We start from the raw sequence: 27,593 nt of genomic DNA, 5'->3' as shown, positions 1-27,593 counted from the left end.
CTTTGGATAAAAGCGTCAGCTGAATGACTACATGTAAAAATGAAATGTAATTGCTGAACCCAGTACAATTCTGCCACTGTGATTCCTATGGTGTCCTGTAGGGGGAGCTGGGAGGCTGCCGCGTGGAACAGAGGCGAGGAGCCAGGCCCGCAGCCAGGAACATGGAAAGAGAAGGAGGGGCCTACGAGGGCTGGGCTTCATGTGCTCTCTCTATCCTGTGCGAACAGTCATGCAGTAAACACGCTCTCCCCTTCCTACGCCCTGCAGAGTCAAGTCCAAAACAAGAGGAAAAACAGCATCATTTGGCCCGTGAGCAGTTAGCAAGAGTCCATGTCATACTCCATCTCATCCCTCTTTTAACCAACAAAACTAAACAGAACACACTCTCCCCTTACTTCCACACTCCACAGTAAATGTCTCCTCCACCCCCACAACATTTGGAAAGCTTGCCACAACTAATGAAGCTTGAACTTATTTGTTTAATCTCTTTTTTTTTTTCTTTCTTTTTTTCAGATTCCTCTTGTAGCAGTTGAATCACGTCCCTTTATTCTTTTTGTTTTGGCTGCAAACACGCATGCCAGAGATTACTGCGTGGGACCACAGCCAGTATCCTCGAGCTATGTCCGCCACTCCATATCCGCCTTTCCCCCCCTTAAAAACCTCTTATCAAGCGGGCAGAAAAAGTGGCAATTTTTTTAAAGGCCCACTCTGCTATCCAAATGTAAACATGAACCAAAATATCGGATGGGAGCCCTTTTTTATATTTAAAAGACATCGTCTGAACCTTTGATGCCAGGACAGAGAGAATGCAAAAACAGTTTTTTTAACTGTAGGTTTGTTTAGTCAGATGGGCTTTAAGAAAGTGCAAAAAATGTGATCTCTTTTGAAATACAAAGATAAATACACACAATATTTAGATGAGTTGATACTGTTACAGGCTACAGACCCCCATGTGAGAGAGACCCCTGTGAGGAGAGAGACCCCTGAGAGGAGAGAGACCCCTGTGAGGAGAGAGACCCCTGTGAGGAGAGAGACCCCTGTGAGGAGAGAGACCCCTGTGAGGAGAGAGACCCCTGTGAGGAGAGAGACCCCTGAGAGGAGAGAGACCCCTGTGAGGAGAGAGACCCCTGTGAGGAGAGAGACCCCTGTGAGGAGAGAGACCCTGTGAGGAGAGAGACCCTGTGAGGAGAGAGACCCCTGTGAGGAGAGAGACCCCTGTGTGAGGAGAGAGACCCCCGTGAGGAGAGAGACCCCCGTGAGGAGAGAGACCCCTGTGTGAGGAGAGAGACCCCTGTGAGGAGAGAGACCCCTGTGAGGAGAGAGACCCTGTGAGGAGAGAGACCCTGTGAGGAGAGAGACCCCTGTGAGGAGAGAGACCCCTGTGAGGAGAGAGACCCCTGTGAGGAGAGAGACCCTGTGAGGAGAGAGACCCCTGTGAGGAGAGAGACCCCTGTGAGGAGAGAGACCCCTGTGAGGAGAGAGACCCCTGTGAGGAGAGAGACCCCTGTGAGGAGAGAGACCCCTGTGAGGAGAGAGACCCCTGAGAGGAGAGAGACCCCTGTGAGGAGAGAGACCCCTGTGAGGAGAGAGACCCCTGTGAGGAGAGAGACCCCTGTGAGGAGAGAGACCCTGTGAGGAGAGAGACCCTGTGAGGAGAGAGACCCCTGTGAGGAGAGAGACCCCTGTGAGGAGAGAGACCCCTGTGTGAGGAGAGAGACCCCCGTGAGGAGAGAGACCCCCGTGAGGAGAGAGACCCCTGTGTGAGGAGAGAGACCCCTGTGAGGAGAGAGACCCCTGTGAGGAGAGAGACCCTGTGAGGAGAGAGACCCTGTGAGGAGAGAGACCCCTGTGAGGAGAGAGACCCCTGTGAGGAGAGAGACCCCTGTGAGGAGAGAGACCCTGTGAGGAGAGAGACCCCTGTGAGGAGAGAGACCCCTGTGAGGAGAGAGACCCCTGTGAGGAGAGAGACCCCTGTGAGGAGAGAGACAGTAGAGCTGCACGATTAATCGAAATAGACCTATGCAATCTAATTTCTAAATTATGACGATTTTCTTTTAATAAAATTTTTTAAGAAAATACATTTTACTTTTTACTTAACTTTTTTAAATGATGACGATTCTGACTTGAGTTATTTTGTATGCTACAAGAGACTTGTACGTTTACGTCAAGCACTTTCATATATGTTATGTTTAAGTTTAATAAGTCGAGCACTTTGATATTATGTAGTGCTGTCAGGCGATTAAAAAATTTATCTAATTGATTACAGGATTTGTAATTAATTAATCTAATTAATCGCATTTTAATTGCATAACAATTTTATGCCTGATATTCTATAATCATATTTCAAATTGCATGTGTCCGGATGGCAGAATTCAGTACTGTATCATCTACAAAACCTTCTGTTTAATCATCTTCCATCTATTAATTTGCTTAGATTTTTCAGGTCTGGTCAATTTTAGCATGGTGTTATTCACAGTCAAAGATAAACAATTTGATTGATATTCTCATTTGGTTCATTACAATTTGCTCAAGCCTAGTAACAGACACAGTATTTCTGACACTGGGAATACATTCCCTGAGATCCATAGATGTCCCTAGAATCAGATACCAAGAACATGCAAATGGCAAGAATCGTGCAGCCCTAGAAGACAGACTCATAAGATTTAGTTATATAACGGTCTATACTGTAGGTGGGCAGTTATGCACAGAAGTCAATCTTATATCCTCTCCTTGGGATATACTTCTCTCCTTGGTAACTTCTAGTCAATGAAATAACAGTAATGAACCCCATGTTTCCGGGGACCCTGGAACCTCCTCAGGAGACTCGAGGACTCCTCACACCCCACACTGAGAACCACCGAGTCAGACGGTCCAATAATGACGGAGTGTAGCTTTAAAGAGTGAGTCATATGCTGTGTCTCTGACTCACTGAGTGGCTCCCAGCCACACCCAGTCAGCAGGACCATCCAGGGTCATCACAGCCAGCAGGACCATCCAGGGTCATTACAGCCAGCAGGACCATCCAGGGTCATTACAGCCAGCAGGACCATCCAGGGTCATCACAGCCAGCAGGACCATCCAGGGTCATCACAGTCAGCAGGACCATCCAGGGTCATTACAGCCAGCAGGACCATCCAGGGTCATTACAGCCAGCAGGACCATCCAGGGTCATTACAGCCAGCAGGACCATCCAGGGTCATCACAGCCAGCAGGACCATCCAGGGTCATCACAGCAGGACCATCCAGGGTCATCACAGCCAGCAGGACCATCCAGGGTCATCACAGCAGGACCATCCAGGGTCATCACAGCCAGCAGGACCATCCAGGGTCATCACAGCCAGCAGGACCATCCAGGGTCATCACAGCCAGCAGGACCATCCAGGGTCATCACAGCCAGCAGGACCATCCAGGGTCATCACAGCAGGACCATCCAGGGTCATCACAGCCAGCAGGACCATCCAGGGTCATCACAGCCAGCAGGACCATCCAGGGTCATCACAGCAGGACCATCCAGGGTCATCACAGCCAGCAGGACCATCCAGGGTCATTACAGCCAGCAGGACCATCCAGGGTCATTACAACCAGCAGGACCATCCAGGGTCATCACAGCCAGCAGGACCATCCAGGGTCATTACAGCCAGCAGGACCATCCAGGGTCATCACAGCAGGACCATCCAGGGTCATCACAGCCAGCAGGACCATCCAGGGTCATCACAGCAGGACCATCCAGGGTCATTACAGCCAGCAGGACCATCCAGGGTCATTACAGCCAGCAGGACCATCCAGGGTCATTACAGCCAGCAGGACCATCCAGGGTCATTACAGCGAAAAGGACCATCCAGGGTCATCACAGCCAGCAGGACCATCCAGGGTCATTACAGCCAGCAGAACAGCAGGACCATCCAGGGTCATCAGAGCCAGCAGAACCATCCAGGATTGGTGATTAGGATTATACAGTAAGTGTACTCACTCCAAAGCACAGGCCTAACTGTATATAAGAAAATGGGAAAGTAAGGCTGTGAAGCACAAACAGGTTTTGCACCGTTAGTACCATCCCCATTGCTAAGAATTGTACAACTATACTTATTTCAGAATCACTTTGTGACTTGGTTATCATCAGCACATAAAACTATCAGTTCAGACAGGACCATGTGCAGAGTATGCAACAAATGCAAAGACAGTACACACGGACATTGGACTTATACAACGAACGTATATACAACATATATCGTACCCCAAGAATCTAAAAGGTGCTCTTCTCAGCTGAGTGGATCACTCGCTGCAGCCTGGTCTCAGAAGGAGAGGAACCCGACAGTAACGGAGGTGCAGCTGGTCTAAGGCTGAGCCCAAACGTTCAAACCTTCGTTTGTTACATTGGCATTCAAATTCTAAATCAACATTCGAATTTTTTATTTTTAATAAAAATACTTTTTTTTTCCTGTTTAAACCAATGGGGTTTTTCCTCACAGTTGCAGATAAATATTAGGCTACACTAATATTATAGTATTAAAATAAACTGATTCTGAGTTATATTCATTCAAAAAAGTTGATTTAATTGGGCTGGGGCTTCTCCCTGGGCTAGGTCTGGAAAGTTGATTTAATAAAAGAAAAAGAGGACTATATGACATCAAGGTAAGGAAAGACTATATGACATTAATCCTACTTTGATCCAACAATGATTTCACATCGATCACAACGATCATAATTTATGTAACGTACTCCAAAACGTATGCCGTTGCCGACGATCAGAGCATAAAAAAATGACCCCCCCCCTTTGATGCATTCATGATGAAACATAATACCTATTATATACCTTTGATTTTGAAATAGTAACGTGTCCAGGCGAGCAACGCGAACGACTATAGCAAAATTCACATAGCGCTCCATAACTCAGCTTTTCAGGAATTAGCCCGGATCACTCTGAAATAGGGGTGTAACGGTACGTGTATTCGTCCCGCGAATTTACGGTACGGCCGTCACGGTGCGGTACGCGCAGCCATACGAAGAATACGCCTCACAGCGCACACACACCAGTCGCGCATGCAGGCAGTCGCGGGTTCCGTGTCCGTGAGAAGAACAGCGCGCGGCACACCGAGTCCGACTTCAGAGCGGGCGAAAGTGCACGGAGGAAGGCACATTTATATTGGAACAGCTGCAGGGTCATTACAATTTTACAGTTTTCTTACGTTTTCTTGTTCGCCCAATAATGTCAACCAAATGAAACCAATGGAAAGACACACACACGCGTTGCCAACAAACACACTATTCTCCCCCGCCGGACTCTCAGGCACAGCTAATCAAATAAAAAAAAAAGAAACTTACATACTGAGCTCCTCTCCAGTTGAACTGCTACTGTGTTTAAATCCAAATAATCCTCTGCCATTGTTGTAACATGTCATCTGTTCTCTAGTATTCAGTCTCGTGAAGTAAAATTCTCTCTAGAAGTGAAACTGAAACTTAGCAAGGATAAGTTGTTAAAGGGACAGTAGGCAATTAATTTATTCAGTGGATGCCTGAACACAGAATGACACCAGTATCACTGACTACCACGGCAAGCCTATAGAAAATTATTCTATTTAATAATAATAATTATAATAATTATCGTAAATATATAATAATAATTATAAATTATTATAAATTAAAAAAAATAAAACGAAATAAAAAAAGTATAAAAATTATAAATATATTTTTTTCTGTTGTACCAAAATCGTAACGAACCGTGACCCCAATACCGAGGTACGTACCGAACCGTGGCTTATAATAAGTAAGGGATAATGTATAGCTACGAGGTCATTGTCGCAAAATAATTGACCGACACAGAGTTTAAAATACCGAGCCGCCTCGGCGAGGTGTTTTAAACGTCAGTGAAGGTCAATTATTTTGCGACAATGATCGAGTATAGCTATACATTATCCCGCTTATTACATGGCTAACTTACTAACAATATACCTAATTCATTTTACATCGACTCGAGTCGCAACAGTAACACTGGTTCTGGCTCCGCTGAGTGCTCGTCGCTCCGCCCCCCAGCAGCTTCCCCGGCAGCCGGCAGTTTGCACTGATGTCAGTGGGCTTGATTGCGAACAGCTGCGCACACCGGTCATTATTGTGGGCTTGATTGCGAACAGCTGCGCACAGCGGTCATTATTGTCCCACAGCGGTCATTATTGTCCGATAACTGACCTCTGACGCGCGCTATTGACCAATCACAAGCAAGCATTTCGGCGAATGTGAAAATGCCATGTAATAATTAATAATAATTGTTAGACTAGAAGTCTTTATTTGCAGTTTAACACACACACACGAGATGGGCGACCCACAGGAACACACACACATGCACTGAGTCGCAGATGAAATGTCTCTCTGCACTTTTCCCATCCCGTTGTCCTTCCCCCCATGGGCAGCCGGGAGCAGATAGGGCCTCAACGTGAGCCATGCCCCGGGGACCAATCCAAGTGCTCTTGTCTGTCTTCGTCAAGGACGCCACAGCGTTAGCGATCTGTTGTGCATGTTTTTCCATTTGGTTTATCTTATCGGGGGGGAAACCCTTGCGAGCACGGGGAGAACATGCAAACTCCACACAGAAAGGCCCGGGAGATACCCCACCTGGGTGACGCACAGTGAAAATGCCTATCTTTTAAAGCGTGGCCCATTGACTACAGGGATGTGGATAATCGCTGGCACTGAATGAGTTAAGTATTGTAACAAAGTACAATTACTCAAGTACTTTACACTGTACTTAATGTACTAAAAATACTTAGTTACTCGCCACCACTGGTTTTTATTCCGTTCAGCTGCCTGGCTCAAGGCTCATCCTGAGGGGAATAAAATGGCTCCTTTCTCTCTCCTCCCTGGTTGACGTTGCACATGTGCTCTGCTCTGCACAAGGGAGCGCTTCATCACAGCGGGCCAGTTATTCAAACACCCACACAGGCAAAGGCTTTCATCATTCCATGGTGAGTTATTTTCAAAGTCAAGAATGTGTGATTTGTAAAAAAAAATTATTAAATAACATTTAATCAACACCGAAGTAAGAAAATAAGTGAACTTGTGTATATTTTCTGAAAGTATACTAAAGTTGTGTTAAATTGAAACCATTTAAGTTGTACTTTGTGTGTTAAAAGTTGTAGTTTTAGTTATCTTTGTTTACCAAAATAGTACAATAAGCTTTTTAATAAGCTTACAACTTAAGTTTGGTAAATATTTTTTCAAGTGTAAACTACACAAGGTTTTTTCACTGGGCATTTTTTTATGTCAAATATTCTATGCTCACATAAAGGTAATATATGATAGTGACTTTACACTGCACCAGAAATAAAGGGTACGTTCCCCTGAATCATAAAAGGTATAACACTTGATATTGACTGAAAGAATAAGCTCAGAATTGGCAGAAATACAACTAAACTTAACAAAACGTTGTCTATGTAGGCTTAAGGGCTCTACATGCTCGAGCAACTGCGACGCGACTAGGGATGGGTACCTTTCACATTTGAACCGATACCGGTACCTGTGAATCGATACCGGTACCCAACGGTACCTTTTTTCGGTACTTTAGTCTCAAGACATTTTATTTACCTACCTCAGTCGTAAAAAAAGAAATCCAAACTTCAAATACCGTAATTCCTCTAATAGTAACCGGGTCTCAAATACAAGCCGGGTCTCTATTAATGGCCGGGTGCGCTCTTGAGCTAAGCAATTATAAGCCGGCCTCCTAATACAAGCCGGGTTACTAATATACTGAGCTGCATACTGAGCTAGTTACTTGATTTCACTTTGAAAACGTTGAAATGACCAGTGACCACCTGTAATTGCACTGTTTACTATTTCATACAGTACTTGGTTTCAATAAATGAACCCAGTACATTTTACTGGGTTCAAACTGACACAAAACGTTGATTTATTCATTATGATCCGTTTTAAAATTTGAAATATAGGCCTCCCTCTTATACAGGCCTCCTCCTAATACAAGCCTGGTACCCGCTACAGTTGAAACAAATACAAGCCGGGGTTACTATTAGAGGAATTACGGTAACTACAATTTCGACAGTTTTCGGCTTGTCATTGCTCCGACTGCTTTGTTGTTGAATCAAGTCAAATCCTAGGTAAGCATATATTGTGCGTGTGAACGTTGACATGAAAAAAAAAAGTAAAAAAGAAAAAAAAAAAGTTAAAAAAAAAAGTTTAAAAAAAATTAATATATTTTTTTCCCGGTTTATCACTTGATTCGATACTCGGTAGTACCGACGTGTTTTGGTTCGGTACCTCAAAAGTACCGAATTCGGTACCCATCCCTAGACGCGACTGCGACACAACATGGTTGCAGATGTTGCAGAGGGTGGTGTTGCGAGGATGTTGCGTACCTTTCACCAAAATCGAATCTGAACAACCGTTGTGTTGATGTTGCGTAGCATTGATTGGTTGGTTAGCGAATGGGGGCGGGGCTGTTATATATTATTGGTTCTGCAGGCAGGAATACTATCCTCGATAGTTAACGTAATTTATACAAATGGAAGTATTGATTTATTCGTAACAAATCATTTAAAAAATGTTCGGTCAACTGGAATATGTTAGTTTTTTACACATATGTTGGATTATGTAATTGGTTTGTCATGACAAACCAATAGAAAATCGCGAATTAACCGGTGGTTATCCTATAGCCCTAGTTATCATTTCAACAAAGTGGAGCTGCAGGGGAAGACTTCCATAGCATACGCCTTCAAATCCTCTTACCTTGACTTGATTAAAAGCCTCCACAATTTAGTAAACAGTATACCCATGGCTGGTGTTGATATTTTACGATGCCAGCTTGTGAGAATTCGTTGTAGCCACCTAACTAACGTTAATGCCATTCAGAATTTATTAACATAGCGTTAATATAATTACATGCATCATTGTTTACAATGAACGGTGGGGCTAATCGAAAGGACTGGACACGGACAAGTTAAACAGCAATCAATTAATTTAATACAACAGGTAGTTCAAGCTGCACTTTCGTGCCTATACGACCGCAACACAGCCACAGGGATATACGGCTTTGACGAGCTCTCTCTCTTCTGCCGATTAAATTCAGCAGCTCTTCCTCGAGTGCCTGTAGCTGCCTGCATTTGCACAACGGCGCCCATCCCTGCTGCTAGCCAACGTTAAAACTAACATAAAGTTAGTTGTTCAACAACAATCTCAACATTTGTATTTAGCGTCTGTTCAAAAACACAGAACCGGACTACACAAGCCGACAGCGATAGCATCAATAATACTTCCGGTCGGGGGGTTTCAAAATAAAAGAGCGACGTCTAAAACACCGGAGAGACATTTATTTTGTACATTATCTAACGTTAAAATGAACCTAAACTAACGTTACAACTAACCTGAAGTTTAAACTAACAAACTAACAAACGTAACAAACAAACTAAATATAACTGTATTACACTATATACAAGAACACGACAAACATAAACACGGCTATTATATGGGTTTATCAATGGGTTGGTTGAGAAGGGAAGTTTCATCTATCTAGGGAACCGAGCTACATACGGGGTACAATGTTGCATAGGCTGTGCGTGGATGTTGCAGAAGCATAAAGGCAGAGTGTCTGCAACACTGTTGCGTTGTCGATGTTGTGTCGCAGTTGCTCGAGCATGTAAAGCATTTAGAGGGTTAAATGGTGATTTGTGCAACTTTGTTATTCAGGAAGTTTGTATCAAACAAGTGACCCTTCGTACTACTTACATCAGCTGTTTTTTTCCCCAAACCATGTGGTGAAACTTTCCACAAAGCAATAGCACCTCAAATTGGAGCATCTCTCTCTCTCTCTTCCCCCCTTCTTTCTTTCTCTCTCTCTCTCTCCCCCCTTCTCTCTCTCTCTCTCTCTCTCTCTCTCTCTCTCTCTAATAAACAACCCCCTCCCCTCTAGTAAGAATTGCAGCCGAAGGCATCTAAATCATAGTATAACTGTATATTGTATAGTATAGCATTGTATAGTAGTGTACATAAGACCCAGTGCCTCATCCGTAGCTAACAGTGTATTGCACTATCGCAGGACCTTAGCATGTCTTACCATGCTTTTTGTAAACTTTATGTACATAATATACGTGTTATGTCTTATTCTTATTACTTGTATTATTGCACAAATGTCTTAGTCTCATCCTATTCTTATTACTTGTATCGCTGCAGGCATGACCCCCCCGCATTTCACTGTATGCTTGTATGCCGTGACAAATAAAACTCTTGACTTGACTTGATCACCCCCCCTCCCCTGAAATATTTTTATATATAAAAAAATAAATCAGACCAGACCCCCCCCCCCCCCACCCCAGATTAGGACCTCAACAAATTCATTTTTTTGCACACCTTGCGTACCTAGTAAGCCCAGCTACACCTGTCTGAGCAGGTGCCCATGCATCTATACCAAACAAATAAATATCTAACGGTACAGTGGGCTAGATCCACAAAGAATGGATTGCACAGAGCAAGTTGCACCCTTACTTACAATTCATTATGAATTGAAAATGGGGGACCCTGATGTAAACAAGACAAAAGTCTTTCTCTGGTCTGCATCCCCTTAACAATTGTGTGTATTGAGCCGTACTGTATTGTACCCATTCTGCAATCTGTTAATAACATTTTAATTCAATCAATCAATCTGCGTGGTGATTGATTGAATGAACATTTTATTTTGAGTAAATTGTTATGAACCAAATGAGAATATCAATAATTTTTTTTTATCTTTGACTGTGAATAACACCATGCTCAAATTGACCAGACCTGAAAAATCTAAGCAAATTAATAGATGGAAGATGATTAAACAGAAGGTTTTGTAGATACAGTACTGAATTCTGCCATCCGGACACATGCAATTTGAAATATGATTATAGAATATAGAATATCAGGCATAAAATGGATTTATTAAATGTATTTATAAAAAAATAAAAATGCGATTAATTAGATTAATTAATTACAAATCCTGTAATTAATTAGATACATTTTTTTAATCGCCTGACAGCTCTAATTTTTTTTATACACTTTTTCTCCTCCTGTTTTTCTGTATTTTCCTCCCATCCCAACTTTTTTGTCGTTATGCCAATTCCCCCCTCCCCTTCCTGGTCGTTGCTCGCATGGTCAGTCTAGGGAGCCCTGAAGTCTATCAGATGCTTCCTCCGAGACATAGGAGACAGCCAGCAGCATCTTTTCACCTGCCAGCGCGGACTCTCATTGGCGAGGTGTAACGTGTGGGAGGTCACACTACCCCCACCGCCTATTCTTTAATCCCAGCCGAAGAGTGCTGCCGAGTGCTTCCGCGTTTTCCCTGATTGGCCGCGACACGCCCCGCGGCAGCGGCAGAGCAGAGAGGCATTATGCAGCCGTAATCCCCGCTGTTTTTCCATCGACCCTTAGCTCAACTCGTTCGCCGCCTTGCTGTGGAGCCTGCGGTGCGGTTGATGACAAGTTCGAATCACTTAAATTTTTTTTTTTTTACGTTTATCATCTCTCGCTATAAACGTGCATTCTTTCGCCGGTTAAGTTTAGGCATTCTTTCGGAATTGGTTAAGGTTAGGGTTAAGTTAAGGTTAGGGTTAAGGTTAGGCATTATTTCGGAGTTGGTTAAGGTTAGGGTTAAGTTAAGGTTAGGGTTAAGTTTAGGCATTATTTCGGAGTTGGTTAAGGTTAGGGTTTGTCGCAGAGCATGGCAATAGAATGCCTGTCTGTCTTTCTTGACGTGGAGGCAGCAGCCTATTTCCGCTCTACCGCTCTGCCGCGCGCCGCGGTCACATGGGCGTCATGGCCAATCAGAGAAACGCGACGCACTCTTCGGCTGGGATTAATATACCGTAATTCCTCTAATAGTAACCGGTATTCAATGAAAAACCGGGTCTCTATTAATGACCGGGTGCGCTGTTGAGCTAAGCAATTATAAGCCGGCCTCCTAATACAAGCCGGGTTTCATGTATATTAGAGGAATTACGGTATTTCCCTCAATGGATTTACCATAGGCAATATATTTTGTTATTGTTGTTATATGCTGGCCTGGCTGTGCAGTAAATACCATATAATGGTATGGTGTTAATGTTTACCAAGAGAGTAAGCCTACCTCAGAATTGTATAAAACGAAGTTATTATTATTATTATTATACCAGTATTGTGATTGCACTATTTTACTTTATTTAACTTTTTTTGACCACCTGTAATTGCACTGTTTACTAGAGTATTTCATACAGTACTTGGTTTCAATAAATGAACCCAGTACATTTTACTGGGTTCAAACTGACACAAAATGTTGATTTATTCATTATGATCATTATAGAAATATAGGCCTCTCTCTTATACATGCCTCCTCCTAATACAAGCCTGGTATCCGCTACAGTTGAAACAAATACAAGCCGGGGTTACTATTAGAGAATACCACCCCACCGGCTTCCCTCCCGCTGACTCTGCCAATTGAGCGAGGAGCATCCAGCTTTGGAACGGCAGACCATGGCTCCTCCCACGAGTCCCACGGCCACACTCTCAGACCCACGCTTTCAGGGTCCCCTCAGGAATTTCAGGAATTTGGGTCACGAGACCGTTACAGGCCCGCTCAGCAGCGCCACCCACCCAATGGCTGAATTGCCAATGGCTGAATTGGAGTATTGCACTGTGCGGGATTGATTGATTGATTGATTGAAAATTTTATTAACAGATTGCAGAATGGGTACAGTACAGTACAGCTCAATACACACAATTGTTAAGGGGATGCAGACCAGAGAAAGACCTCAATGCAGTACTGTTACATTTGTGACATACAGTAAATATATACAAGGGGGAGGGAACTGTACATTTATGATGAATTGAAAATGGGGGACCCTGATGTAAACAAGACGGAAGTCTTTCTCTGGTCTGCATCCCCTTAACAATTCTGTGTATTGAGCTGTACTGCAGATATATTTCAATTGCCTTACTTATTTACATAAGTATTATAGGCCTACAGCAGTATTGTACAGCCAGTAACTATACTTTTGCTCACACAATATCTTGAATGAATGAGTTTATTTATTTCGAACATAAATTGAAAATAAATAATAATAAAAAACAAGTAATAAACAGATTAAAAAAAACAAGCAGTTCATGTATAATATATTGTAGCTTAGACATAGCCTACTTGCATAATAATAGTCATGTATAATAATTCCTTAATTACCATCATACGTACCCACCACATCACATAGACTGTAGTGTATAGCATATAGCAAATGGTTTTACATTTACAAGTGTTACCCCCAAATCTCCACACAGTAGTTCAGATATGGTATACTAGTGAGCAATATAGAATGTACAGTGATTTATCCCCGCAGATGAATGTAACCTTCTGAGTCTTGGCAAATAACACCTCCATGCAGTCTTTGAATGCTTCAATGCTGGAATCTGGAGCTCTGTATACACAACTGACAATCACGTTTCTCAGATCTCTACTGAGATACAATCCATCAAGTTGTCAATGGTAGTTGACATGCATTCTACAACCTTATATTTGAGGCTATTTCTTATATATATGGCTACACCCCCACCTCTTTTCCCAATCGTGTTAATATAATTGAGTTCATATCCATTCAACTCAATGTCAACTATTTTCTCAGAGCTAAACCAAGTTTCGGATATTGCTATGATATTATTGAAAGGTTTATGGAATTGCTCCAAATATTCTTTAATGTTTTGATGGTTAGCATATAAGCTTCTGCTGTTGAAGTTTTAAACAATATAAAACTCAAAAGTATTATTATAATTCTTCTTATAATATTGAAACATAGCAGCAAATAACTCAGTAGTGCAATAATGACGGCATCCTCTCATGTTATTTAGACTTCATATCAATATGGTTTAGCTTTGTCAACAACACAGGGAAGTTCTACAAACAGGCCAGAGGATGTATGAGTAAAATATATACTTTATAGATTTCTCTTTTCTTTTTTGCTCACATATTATCTTAATATAAAACTCGAGCTCTGCCCCTCTGTGTTCACATAACTTTCCAAAACTGACTTGTAATCTAAGTTGCCTAAACCAGTTTGTCCATTTTAAAAGCTCAGAGGACGGAACAGGTTTATTTGTTTATTGATAATGAGATAGGGAAAGATAGAAAAGGATGGATGGGGCAGGCGGTCGGGTGGCGTAGCGGAGATTATAGGCCCCGTGTAGTATCTTTAATTGTACAATTTTGATATCCAACACATTTTGATATTTTACCATTCCTAAGTGCTGCTTCCCATTGTGTTTCAGACATGGGTATACCCCATGTCTCGCTCTCATTGTATTCAATAAATACATGTAAATTATATTTGGTATTTGTAACTTGGCTAATATTGAAACTGTTGGTTAGCTAGATTAAACAGTACTATTATTTTGTTTCTCTGTCTTGCGATGGCTGTTACCTTGGCAACAATCCATATTTCACCGGCCAATACATATTTCATGGCGATCCATATTTATTATGAAACTGGCACCAGGGCGCCATATGACCGATGACATGTACTGTGTTTGGTTTGTTTGGTAATTTTTTAGATCCCCCAGTATTTGGTGGCTTAGCCAACTGCTGCTCTCTGGGGTCAAACATAAGAAACATTTAATTGAGAATAGAATAAACACAAGTGCAATAAAATAAAATAAGAATGTGCGGGTGACTTCAAAGATTTGTGAAGCCCCATCTACAGTGTGACATCACAATCCCCCAATTAATTAATTAATAATAATGGTAGTTTTCTCAGAAAGGTTGTTCATCACTGGGTAGCTCATGACAGTCTTGTTTCTCATACATGATAATCTCGTTCGCAGTTTTATCTCATCCGTTTCCCCAAGATGGCGGCGGTCTCGGGACCAAATTCAGCCATTGGGTGGGTGGCGCTAAGATGACGGAGGTCTCGTGACGGTCTTGTGACCCAAATCAGCCCTTGGGAGAGCGAGGTGACGGTCTTGTGACCCAAATCAGCCCTTGGGAGAGCGAGGTGACGGTCTCGTGACCCAAATTCCTGAGGGGCCTGAAAGCGTGGGCCTGAAAGCGTGGGTCTGAGAGTGTGGCCGTGGGAGGAGCCATGGTCTGCCGTTCTGCAACGCTGACAGCCGGATTCAATACCAGTGTATCACGCGTTGGTGACGAGCGCTTAGTCCGCTGCGCCACCCAGCCACCCTGTTTGTACATTATATTGTACAAATGTCTCCAAGCATCACTGTATCGACGATACAAGCATCACCAGCCGTGTTCAACACTCACCTAGTGCTCCTTGACAGACGTCTGTCCTCGTGGCTCCTCCCAGAATAAACTCAGGGTTATCCGACAGCTCCTGCAGTCCACAAAACACAGCAAACAATCATGGATGAGCACAAAGAAGTGAGCACTAGCTAGCTGTTAGAAAGTACCGTCTAGATCCAATCGGCCGGGAAATACATTTTCTAGCTGCGACCAGCGGGTCGCTTTGTCAGTTGGTTGGTCCACAAGATGTTTCTCGATTTGTAATTTGTAGGTTGAGGTTCCTGCTGTTCCTCATACCAGCTCTGGATATTTAGCCACAAACCAATGCTAAGACAATGGGGTCAAGCTGCTGCCCGTAGCTCACTGACATTTACTCCACACAGTGCACACAGAGTAGATGTCAGTTGTCCTCAGTCGGCCTGTACAGACAGCAGCTTGACCCCATTGACTTTGCATTGGTTTGCAGCTAACTGTCCGGAACTAGCATGGATTGTGCTGAGAAAGGACTCCTCGACGACATCATCGGTAAGGAAGACATGTGGCAACATGGCACCGCATTGTCCTCTGCCTCTCTGTGGGCTCCGTCCAGATTGTGCCTGATTCGGTAAATTTTTATAGTTTTACGTGTTTTCTTACGTAAGAGATTTTAAGAGATTTACACTACATCCATACCTCATTTAGCATTTAGCCTTTTCTTTATGTTTTTCTACCTCACTGTCTGCATTTTGTACCTCACTGTCTGCATTTTGTACCTCATTGTCTGCATTTTTACTTCATTGTACAACCATTGTACTTAGGTTGTACTTTAGTTTGTATATTGTATAGTGTTGGGACTTATTCCTCTTACTTTTTTTTTCTTCTGTATGAAGCACATACAGAACCAAGCATTTCACTGTAATGTACTTTATACGTGACAAATAAAAGCAAACTTGAAACTTGAACTTGATATGGCTAGGGTTCCAGACATCTGAACTATCAGGATCAATCCAACCAGTCAAAAAGATTTGATGTTGCAAAATGAACAAAAGAAAGCTCAAGCAAAGCTGAAGAAACAGCTCTAGTGTTGTTGTTTCAGTCTCAATGGGGCTTGACAGCCTTTCTAGCTGTGACCAGCAGCTCTATAGGGAGGTGTAGTGGTCACGTCATTGTTGTTTCCGGCCAGTCCACCTCGCTTGAAATTGCAATGTATTTCCAATGGACCCATTTCTAAATCGTCTTGTTTAAAACAAATAAAGCATGAACATTGGCATGGTGTACCTTTCTGTGTGTATTCATCCACAATCTATAGCTCAACATGAAACAATTCGCAATTAACCTGGACCTCGCAGGAAGCAGCAGTAGCACAACTCATTTACACAGTGCTTATGGTCGGAGCCAGGCCAACACAGCCTGAAATCCAAAGTGAAAAAAAAATTGGCTTTTGAGTACTTGATTAGAAATATAAAACAATTAATTTATTTTAATAAAAGCTTACAGATGTGTTCAATAGACTCACAGGAATTGTGTAAAGTTGCCCAAATAGTGCTAGGAATAGCAATACATGTCCCCTTTAAACAATAATGTTAGTGAAAGAAGGGAACTCATTTTGTGCAAAAATGGAAAGCTTGCCAATGTTCACGAGGCAGAATTATTACAATAGCCGATAATACATTTTCCCAATGATAAATCCCTATACGGGTGGACCTCGCGGGAAACTAAAGTGACGTCAGACTACACCTCCCTATAGGTCACTCTTGTCGGTTGGTAGACAAAGATGTCCCCACCCTCTAGCGGCCACAGGTTTCACCCTAGGATGCTGAACTTGGGCACGGAGGTCAAGTGTGTGTCCAATGTGCCAATTGGCTAAAAGGGGGTGTGGGAATGGGAGTGGCCTATCGCAAAAAGGATCGTCAGGGATTCTAACGTAATTACTGTACCACAAGTGGTCACAGTGGAGACACTGTCAAACTGACATCATCAAATATGCAAATTGGTGGCGTTTATCGGTGAGACCAACATAAACACAAACATCACAATTCCATTCCTACCATTCGATTACCAATATACAATAACGTGACAAAAGTACTGAGACCTTAGTACTGAAACCTGACAAAAGTACTGATACCTTAGTACTGAAACCTGAGCCCATCATCTAGTCTAGAGGCTTCTTACTACTTTTATCATCGGATGTGGAATCAGTAAATAATGTAGGTCGCCCTCTCACACCCTGTCTGTCTGTCTCCCTGTCTGTCTGTCTCCCTGTCTGTCTGTCTGTCTGTCTGTCTCCCTGTCTGCCTGTCTGTCTGTCTCCCTGTCTGGCTGGCTGGCTGGCTGGCTGGCTGGCTGGCTGGCTGGCTGGCTGGTAAGGGGAAGAGTGCCTATTAAAAAAAGCATGTTGTTGCAAAGTCTGTTTAAAGAAGTTGGTTCATTCTGACACCATCTTGTTAACGGGAATGAGAGTAGAGATTGTGATTAATTAAAAAAAATCTTTAAAACCCACATTTCACCTCAAGATGTACAGTAGTAAACTGTAATTTTACATAAAATATCACGTTTCATTATTTTCTCTGAATACGTTTGTTTTGTAGCAAGATTTCCCCGTTGCAAACGACCAAAGTGAGCCTCGTTATGCGATCCATCTGAGACAACACCCCCACGCCAGAGAGACAATGTTTCATTCATGGCTGAAAGTCATGTGCTGTTGCCAAACTTATCTCGCTAATACAGTCTGTCTGCAAGCAGAGTGCACTTCCTGCCACAGTTCTGACCACACAGGAAGTAGTGGCTGACTCACACCAGAATCGTTCTGGCACAGTTCTGACGGAGGCGACCATGCAAGGTGCCAACCTGCTCATCGGGAGCAATTAGGGGTTAAGTATTAAGTGTCTTGCTCAAGGACACTTCGACACACTGCCCGGGAGGAGCGGGAATCGATCGAATTAGTGATAGACTGATTAATCAGGCAAATATCTGGCATTTTGAAATAATCGGCATCGGCCGATACCTGTGGCCAAATGGGCGATTGACAAAAATGTCAAAGCGCTCCCCAATGTCAATCCCACAAGTGTAAATAGATTTAACCTCATAACGTGCACTGGCAGTCCCGCTTCGCACTTGCGCGCACGTCCCGGCACTTTGCGAGCGTCTACCGGCTCGGGGCTGCATTTTCCGGCGATCGTGTAATATACCGTTCGAAACTTGAATTTGCCGCCTTTCAAACGCCACCTCACTCGACCAATTCCGTGCCTCGGTTCTTGAGTTACATGACGATACATCAGGCGAGCATCTTTTTACAGGCCACGCGTCAAATGACCACGTCAGACTGTATATGCTCAAGAACTGACCAATGACCGCTGATGGCGAAAATGATTGGTCAGCGTTGTAGGCAACGAGTGTCCGCTTCCAACGAGGGGGGGGAGGGGGGCAAATAGAGGAAGTAGGTGAAAGTTGACAAGCAAAAATTAGTTGTGACTCAATCTTCAGAACTCACGGAGGTGGATGGCCACGGAGGATTTTATTTATTTTTTGGTACACAGTTTACTAAAACCTTTCTCAAGCACAATTTTTTTTTATGGATTTTTATCAAATGTTGAGCTGTACTACACACTTCAGGCTATGGAACCGTGGTATTTCCCAGCTCATACCTCTATGCTGGAATAATGGAATCTGGAATCTGGCAACCACTAAAGAGAAATGCGAGTACACAAGTTCAAGTTCAACTCAAGTTCAAACCTCTGTTATTCTATTTCATTAGCACTAAAAGTGATTATCCTTTTTTGCATTAGTAACTTCAGAATGTTATCTTTCAAAAGAGACAAGGCTCATGCATGACATGTGCTATAAGTATAAAGTATAAAGCTAAGCTTTGCAAAAAAAGTATGCCGTCCTCAAGTTCAAGTAAAAAAATTTACACTTTTCTGCCTACCTGTTAACCCATTCCGTGCCAATCACAATGATAGTCGGGTTAACTCGCCATAACTTGCCTGCCAATCACAAGTATAGTCGGGTTTTAATCGCTATTTCTTTTATTAGCGATATCCATTTCATTTTCATCCATCCAACCTGATGTTATCGTTGGGAATGGGTCTGAGCTCGCAAAAGGGCAAATACCGCCGCCTATCGTCTCCCGGATGGTATTGCACATCATTGGATTGGATTGGCTGGGGATGTTCATCAGAATAAAAACTCCGGTCCGGGTTTCCCTTCTCAGGCAAGCAGTATCGTCTTACCACAATGACTGGGGAGGCTGGGAGCAGCTTGGATTATGTGTTTTGGACTATAACGTTGGATCAATAAACGCGATCAATATTTGGAATGGTCAGGAATTGGATTCATCTTTTTGCAGAACATCAGATGTGAGGTAAGGAATCTATGTTACCAGTATTGGGTTAATCAGATGTTTTTTTCACAGCGGTCACAACGTGTGTGTGTGTGTGTGTGCGTGCCGTTGGCGTGGAGCAAGGCACGGATAAACGATTTTTCAGCCCGCTTCTCTAGCATGCATAAGGACACTATACTATCGATAATCTAGCGTTTATTTGAAAACGATTCATAAATCAGCCGAAAAATTACAACGTGTTTTGTGTATTCCACTAAAGGGCTATTATCGCGTCTTTCTCTGGAATTACTAGAAATCTCCAAAACTATACTCTCATTCAAAACAGTATAAAACGGAAATGTACAGATGAAAAAACAATCCCTTTCGTACATGTTGACTGCAAGCAAGTCATTGATAAGCGACGGGTGTATTAGACCCATAGCCATAATTTAAGATATAGTTTAAGCGTTCGCAAATATCCCCGTCCTCCCATTAATTAAAGTGCTGGCCTACAAGCCCTAATTTGGTCATATCCGGCCGGCTCTGAATATGTTAAGGGGTTAAAGTTAATCATTTTTCATTTATTTAGTTTGATACATTTGTTATTTCAAATAAGTGCACAATTCTCCTCTGAGTGCATATCTACTAAAGAAAAATGATTTAGTCTCAAAGATCATTGAACCGACAGTACATCTACATCCTCCCCAGACCAACAGTAGGGTAGCATGTGATCGTAGGGTAGGGTAGCAAGCGTCAGCTAAATGACTAAATGTGAATTTAAATGTGGTAGTCTACACCCTCCCCAGACCAACAGAGGAGATATGTGGTAGTCTACACCCTCCCCAGACCGACAGAGGAGATATGTGGTAGTCTACACCCTCCCCAGACCGACAGAGGAGATATGTGATAGTCTACACCCTCCCCAGACCGACAGAGGAGATATGTGGTAGTCTACACCCTCCCCAGACCGACAGAGGAGATATGTGGTAGTCTACACCCTCCCCAGACCGACAGAGGAGATATGTGATAGTCTACACCCTCCCCAGACCGACAGAGGAGATATGTGGTAGTCTACACCCTCCCCAGACCGACAGAGGAGATATGTGGTAGTCTACACCCTCCCCAGACCGACAGAGGAGATATGTGGTAGTCTACACCCTCCCCAGACCGACAGAGGAGATATGTGGTAGTCTACACCCTCCCCAGACCGACAGAGGAGATATGTGGTAGTCTACACCCTCCCCAGACCGACAGAGGAGATATGTGGTAGTCTACACCCTCCCCAGACCGACAGTAGGGCAGCATGTGGTAGTCTACACCCTCCCCAGACCGACAGAGGAGATATGTGGTAGTCTACACCCTCCCCAGACCGACAGTAGGGCAGTGCAACGACCAGGAGGGAAAACAAATTTTAAATCTAGGGAATAAAAATCTTGTGCACACCAAAGACCGTCTTGGTCGACTAAGACCGAACCAACCGATTAATCGAATAATCAACTATGAGGGGGGCGGCTCTCTATCTTCTATATCGGCCACATCCCGGGTCCATCTTCCTGACTGTCTACAGTTCTTACCGTGGGTCGCATCCACTCCACGCCCTCGGTCTTAGCGGAGTTGGGAGCCAGCTCCTTGAAGCCCAGCGAGGAGGCTGCGGCCAGGAAGCAGGGGTCCTGGAACAGGTCTCCGCTCTCCAGACACTCCTGCCTCAGAGCCTGGAAGTCCTGCTGCAGGAAGCGCACCGCCTGCTCCGTGGAGCCCATGCCCTGGGCTCTCAGGCGCTCCTGCTGGATGCTCGCTGATATCCCGCCGAACATCCTGAGAGGCGGGACCGAGAGGAGGCAGACACAGACAGACAGGGAGACAGACAGACAGACAGACAGACAGGGAGACAGGGAGACAGGCAGACAGACAGACAGGGAGACAGGCAGACAGACAGACAGGGTGTGAGAAGGCGACCTACATTCTTTACTGATTCCACATCAGATGATAAAAGTAGTAAGAAGCCTCTAGATCAGTGTTTCTTAACTGGTGGGTCGCGACCCAAAAGTGGGTCGCGGGGCCATTTTGAGTGGGTCGCGGATGTGTGTGTAAAAAAAATGTAAAAGTTACATTTTTTTTTTTTTTTTTTTTTTTATAATTTTTTTTTTCACTACCTATCTTTGTGAAAGTGGCTTCTTGATTGGACATTGAGCATGACCTCAGAGTTGCTTTGTCTACCATCACCCCAGACTTTGAGACTCTTGTCAGGAGCAAACAACATCCCCAGTTATCCCATTAGTTCCCTGGGATGTTAAGCTAAGAAGTCTGCTAAGAAGGATATATTATTATTTATTATTATTATTATTATTATTATTTTATTTCATTGTGTTTTAGCCCTTAGTTGCACTTTTGTTGCAACCCCAGTTATCCCATTAGTTCCCCCAAACTTAGGTCTGTTATGTTAAGCTAAGAAATCTGCTAAGAAGCATATATTATTTAATTTCATTGGGTTTTTAGCAATAGTTGCACTTTTATTGCACTTTTTTGTGTTTATTTCATGTTTTGAAAGATTGCGTATTACTGCAATATTTTTTTTTACATAAATCATAGTGGTTCAAAATCTTGGGTCGTGACTTAATGACTAAGGAAAATGTTGGGTCCCGAGGCTAGACCAGTTGAGAACCACTGCTCTAGATGATGGGCTCAGGTTTCAGTACTAAGGTATCAGTACTTTTGTCAGGTTTCAGTACTAAGGTATCAGTACTTTTGTCACGTTATTGTATATTGGTAATCGAATGGTAGGGAATGGAATTATGAAGTATGTAGGAATGTGAAGTATTGTAACGAAGTACAATTACTCAAGTACTTTACACCCCTGGATTCATGTCAAACCATGTCCGTGTTTGTAATTTGAATTTCACTATCAAAAGGTTTTCCATTCAAAACATTCTGACTATAGTCCAAGTACTTTTTTTGTGTGATCTTATTACCCTTTATATTTTTTCAGAAAAAAAAAAAAAAAAAAAAAAATCTGATTTCTTACTTGTAATCCGGTTAATTTAGTTAATATCCAACCCTGTATGTGTGTACGTGTATGTGTGTGTGCATGTTGTTTTTCAGCCATACAGTAGGTCACTGGCAGTGTGATAATTATAAACAGTGCATACTGTAAATAGCAGACACATGGTATGGCTACCTTGCACACATGCTGGACAACCAGTTACCTTGAGACAGGATTAGAAGCAAGAAACAAAAGTCACATCTCTGTCTTCACTGTAATACCATTATGCAGACCAGACCTTGTTGACAACAGTTGCTATGTGTCCCACGGTCGTTTGCATTTAAGAGGAAATATTTCTCTACATGGGGCCAGAATCATGATTAAATGGGAGTCAATAAGCACGACAGAAAATCTGACAGTGTAAAATCTCAACATCCATAATGGATAACTGCAGGGTCGTACAAACAAGTAAGGAAAGTCGTTTACTACTATTCAGTTCATGTTAGTGGTTCAGAAACCTCCAGTTACCGTGCCACTAGATTTATTATCTGCTACCATTATTACCAGTAATACAGGTGGCTGGCAGTTGGCTACAACAAGCATAGATGCATAGCTGGCAGCTGGCAGTTGGCTACAAGCATAGATGCATAGCTGGCAGTTGGCTACAAGCATAGATGGGGTGGGCGTTATTATGCAGATGAGAAACCTCTGACGTCACAGATACGCTAAATTTCAGATGACTCACTTGAGTGAGGGACAATATTGTGAGATGAGAATTGGAAGAATGCGCCAAATTGAGAATTAGAGACATAGATCCTATTAATATAAGTCCACATAGCTAGAAAATAATGCTAAACACTGGAAAAGGCCATTTACAAGATAGTTCCCATTTAAGCTAGCATCTGCCAATGTTAATAAACTAGCATACACTGGCAATGTTAAGTTAGCATACACGGGCAATGTTAAGTTAGCATACACGGGCAATGTTAAGTTAGCATACACAGGCAATGTTAAGTTAGCATACACAGGCAATGTTAAGTTAGCAAGTTAGCATACACAGGCAATGTTAAGTTAGCATACACGGGCAATGTTAAGTTAGCATACACGGGCAATGTTAAGTTAGCAAGTTAGCATACACAGGCAATGTTAAGTTAGCATACACAGGCAATGTTAAGTTAGCATACACAGGCAATGTTAAGTTAGCATACACGGGCAATGTTAAGTTAGCATACACAGGCAATGTTAAGTTAGCATACACGGGCAATGTTAAGTTAGCATACACGGGCAATGTTAACCCTTTCACCACCGCACTACCAAACGGTTAACCCTTTCACTGTGACAATACACTGGAGGTTAACCCTTTCACTGCCACACGACAGCTGGTTAACCCTTTCACTGCCACACGACAGAAGGTTAACCCATTACTATCACACAACTGACGGCGACCGAGTTGTGCCCTTCCTGATGACTTGTCGTACAGAACTTGTAAGTCGCTTTGGATAAAAATGTCCAGCTAAGTTACTATTAAATGTAAATGTAAGAGTTATTACATGTTTCCCACAATTGTATTGACATTTCAAACTAGAAATGTCATTCAGCAGATCTTTTTAAAAGGCGATAAAAAATATCGATGATGTGTTTCACCGTTTCTTCACGGCGTCCAGACGAGCATAAAGGCTACTTCTGACATCAACATGAGAAAATGTTTTATTTACACTATTCAAATTGACATTCCGGATATCTTTTTTTTATTTATTTTATCTTTTTCCTCCTTTTTTCCGTTTTTCTCCCATCCCAATGTTAGTCGTTATGCCAATTCCCAATCCCCTTCCTGGTCGTTGTGCACTCTACCCCCTACCGTCGGTCCGGGAGGGCGGAGACTATCACATGCTTCTTCTGACACATGTGTACCCAGCCCACCACTTCTTTTCACCTGGCAGCGCGGACTCTCACTGGGAGAGTGTAACGTGTGGAAGGTCACACTACCTCTCCCAGATCCTTCCCTTGCTGTGCAGGCGCCCCGACCGACCCAACATTCCGGATATCTAAGCAGTTGATTGCTTTAAGCACAATTGTAGATGTTTGGTGAATGACGTGGTGTTTGATTCTTCAGTGAGGACATCGCCTCCCATTAATTTTTTTCTTTTTTGCTAAAAGAATAATAAAAGATTTTCAAAACAAGAGTTACGTCTCTCCATTGCAAAATGGCAGCATCTTAACTTACTGCCAGCCAGACATCCAGCCAGGCAAGGGGGCATCTATAGGTTTGTTTTACAAGGCAGAGGGGTGAGAAACCCTGTCAGATGCAGCGAAGCTTGTCCATGCCTTTGTCTCCTCAAGACTGGACTACTGTAACAGACTCTTCATCAAGATTCCTGGCAAGAGCATCCAAAAGCTGCAATACATCCAGAACAGCGCTGCCAGGATCCTGATGAGAGTCCGTAAACATGAGCACATAACCCCCATCCTCCGCTGACTACACTGGCCCTGATCGACCCTCAGATCTGCAGGTAGCCTACTCCTCCGGGTCCCCAGTACCCGGCTCTGCAATAACATCTGTGAGTGCTGACCGACTGACTGACCGACCGACCGACCAACCTCTCAAGTGTCTTACCTTATAATGACTAGAACACACAGACAAATTACACTTGAAGTACTTTATGTTTTAGTTTGTCAAAACTATACAGTTGGCTATACAGTTGCATCATTTGACTGAAACAATAAAAACATTTATAATAAAAATACAAAAGAAATATGATGCGGGTGTGAGGTCAATTATTCCACTCTAACATTAGACTCCATTCCACTCTAAACATTAGACTCCATTCCACTCTAAACATTCGACTCCATTCCAGGCAGTGAGTGTGTTTACATTCACACCAATAGCTGGTTGAATATACTCATCAGTCTATCATTATCACCCCATTTAGAATGACTGGATACGCTCATGTCCCAATTATGAAAAACCTGATTATGAATAGCTGTGATAATGAGGCATGTACTGTATGTTACTGTAAATATGAATGTACTGTATATGTTACTGTAAATATTCATGTACTGTATATATGTTACTGTATTATTCATGTAGTATATAGTTACTGTAAATATGAATGTACTGTATATGTTACTGTAAATATGAATGTACTGTATGTTACTGTAAATATACTAGGGATGTCCGATATTATCGGCCGACCGATATTATCGGCCGATATCGGCAGTAAAATGTGATATCGGAAAATATCGGTATCGGAAAGAAAGAAAAAAAAAACAATAATTTTTTTTTTTTTTTTTTACATTTATTTAGCCTTTATTTACCCAGGCAAGCAAGTAAGAACCAATTCTTATTTTATTTATTGTCAAAAGTATGCATGTTGGTTTAATTCAACAACAAGAGATATGTAATGTTAATTTTTACTTTTTTAATTATCATATTTTGCACAGATAATGCTTACATTTAGAAAGCCTTTTGAATGCATCCAGTGAAATTATTAATTACCTGAAATTATTCAGTTTTTTTGGGGGGAAACCCTGCATATATCGGTATCGGTTGATATCGGTATCGGTATCGGTATCGAAATTAAGAGTTGGACAATATCGGAATATCGGTATCGGTAAAAAAGCCAATATCGAGCATCCCTAAAATATACAGATATAATGTTGTTTTGAACTAGGGAGGGTGTAGTACATTAGACAGAATACTTTGTGTATGTAGTACATTAGACAGAATACTTTGTGTATGTACATTAGAGAATACTTTGTGTATGTACATTAGACAGAATACTCTGTGTATGTATATTAGACAGAATACTTTGTGTATGTACATTAGACAGAATACTCTGTGTATGTATATTAGAGAATACTTTGTGTATGTACATTAGACATAATACTTTGTGTATGTATATTAGACAGAATACTTTGTGTATGTATATTAGACAGAATACTTTGTGTATGTATATTAGACAGAATACTTTGTGTATGTACATTAGAGAATACTTTGTGTATGTATATTAGAGAATACTTTGTGTATGTATATTAGACAGAATACTTTGTGTATGTACATTAGAGAATACTTTGTGTATGTATATTAGAGAATATTTGTGTATGTATATTAGAGAATACTTTGTGTATGTATATTAGAGAATACTTTGTGTATGTATATTAGAGAATACTTTGTGTATGTATATTAGAGAATACTTTGTGTATGTATATTAGAGAATAATTTGTGTATGTACTGTACATTAGACATAATACTTTGTGTATGTACTGTACATTAGACATAATACTTTGTGTATGTACTGTACATTAGACATAATACTTTGTGTATGTACTGTACATTAGACATAATACTTTGTGTATGTTGTACATTAGACATAATACTTTGTGTATGTACTGTACATTAGACAGAATACTTTGTGTATGTACTGTACATTAGACATAATACTTTGTGTATGCACTGTACATTAGACATAATACTTTGTGTATGTACTGTACATTAGACATAATACTTTGTGTATGTTGTACATTAGACATAATACTTTGTGTATGTACTGTACATTAGACATAATACTTTGTGTATGTACATTAGACATAATACTTTGTGTATGTACATTAGACAGAATACTTTGTGTATGTACATTAGAGAATACTTTGTGTATGTATATTAGACATAATACTTTGTGTATGTACATTAGACATAATACTTTGTGTATGTACTGTACATTAGACATAATACTTTGTGTATGTACTGTACATTAGACAGAATACTTTGTGTATGTATATTAGACAGAATACTTTGTGTATGTACATTAGACATAATACTTTGTGTATGTACATTCGACATAATACTTTGTGTATGTATATTAGACAGAATACTTTATGTATGTCCATTAGACATAATACTTTGTGTATGTATATTAGACAGTGTATGTATATTAGACAGAATACAGAATACTTTGTGTATGTACATTAGACAGTGTATGTATATTAGACTGAATACTTTGTGTATGTACATTAGACAGAATACTTTGTGTATGTACTGTATATTAGACAGAATACTTTGTGTATGTAAACACACTCAATGAACACAAAAGACAAACACTTCC

General features: G+C 41.9%; 1 protein-coding gene across 1 annotated transcript in view; it reads right to left on the bottom strand.

The window, feature by feature from the left end:
• The window catches only part of LOC311232196 (calpain-1 catalytic subunit-like), a 100,434-nt gene that overhangs the window by 67,625 nt on the left and 5,216 nt on the right, over positions 1-27,593 (bottom strand). Inside the window, exons 2-3 of the mRNA XM_084318904.1 lie at positions 21,086-21,326; positions 15,236-15,305 (exon numbers count right to left, since the gene is read on the bottom strand). Of these exons, the coding sequence (XP_084175030.1) occupies positions 15,236-15,305; positions 21,086-21,325 (310 nt within the window). The 5' untranslated portion in view covers position 21,326. The remainder of the gene's footprint in view (positions 1-15,235; positions 15,306-21,085; positions 21,327-27,593) is intronic.

Source organism: Notolepis coatsorum (assembly GCF_963971535.1).
Source record: "Notolepis coatsorum genome assembly, chromosome: 7".
Lineage (NCBI taxonomy): Eukaryota > Metazoa > Chordata > Actinopteri > Aulopiformes > Paralepididae > Notolepis > Notolepis coatsorum.
Note: the sequence above shows the minus strand (reverse complement) of the source record. Positions and strands in the feature narration are given on the sequence as shown.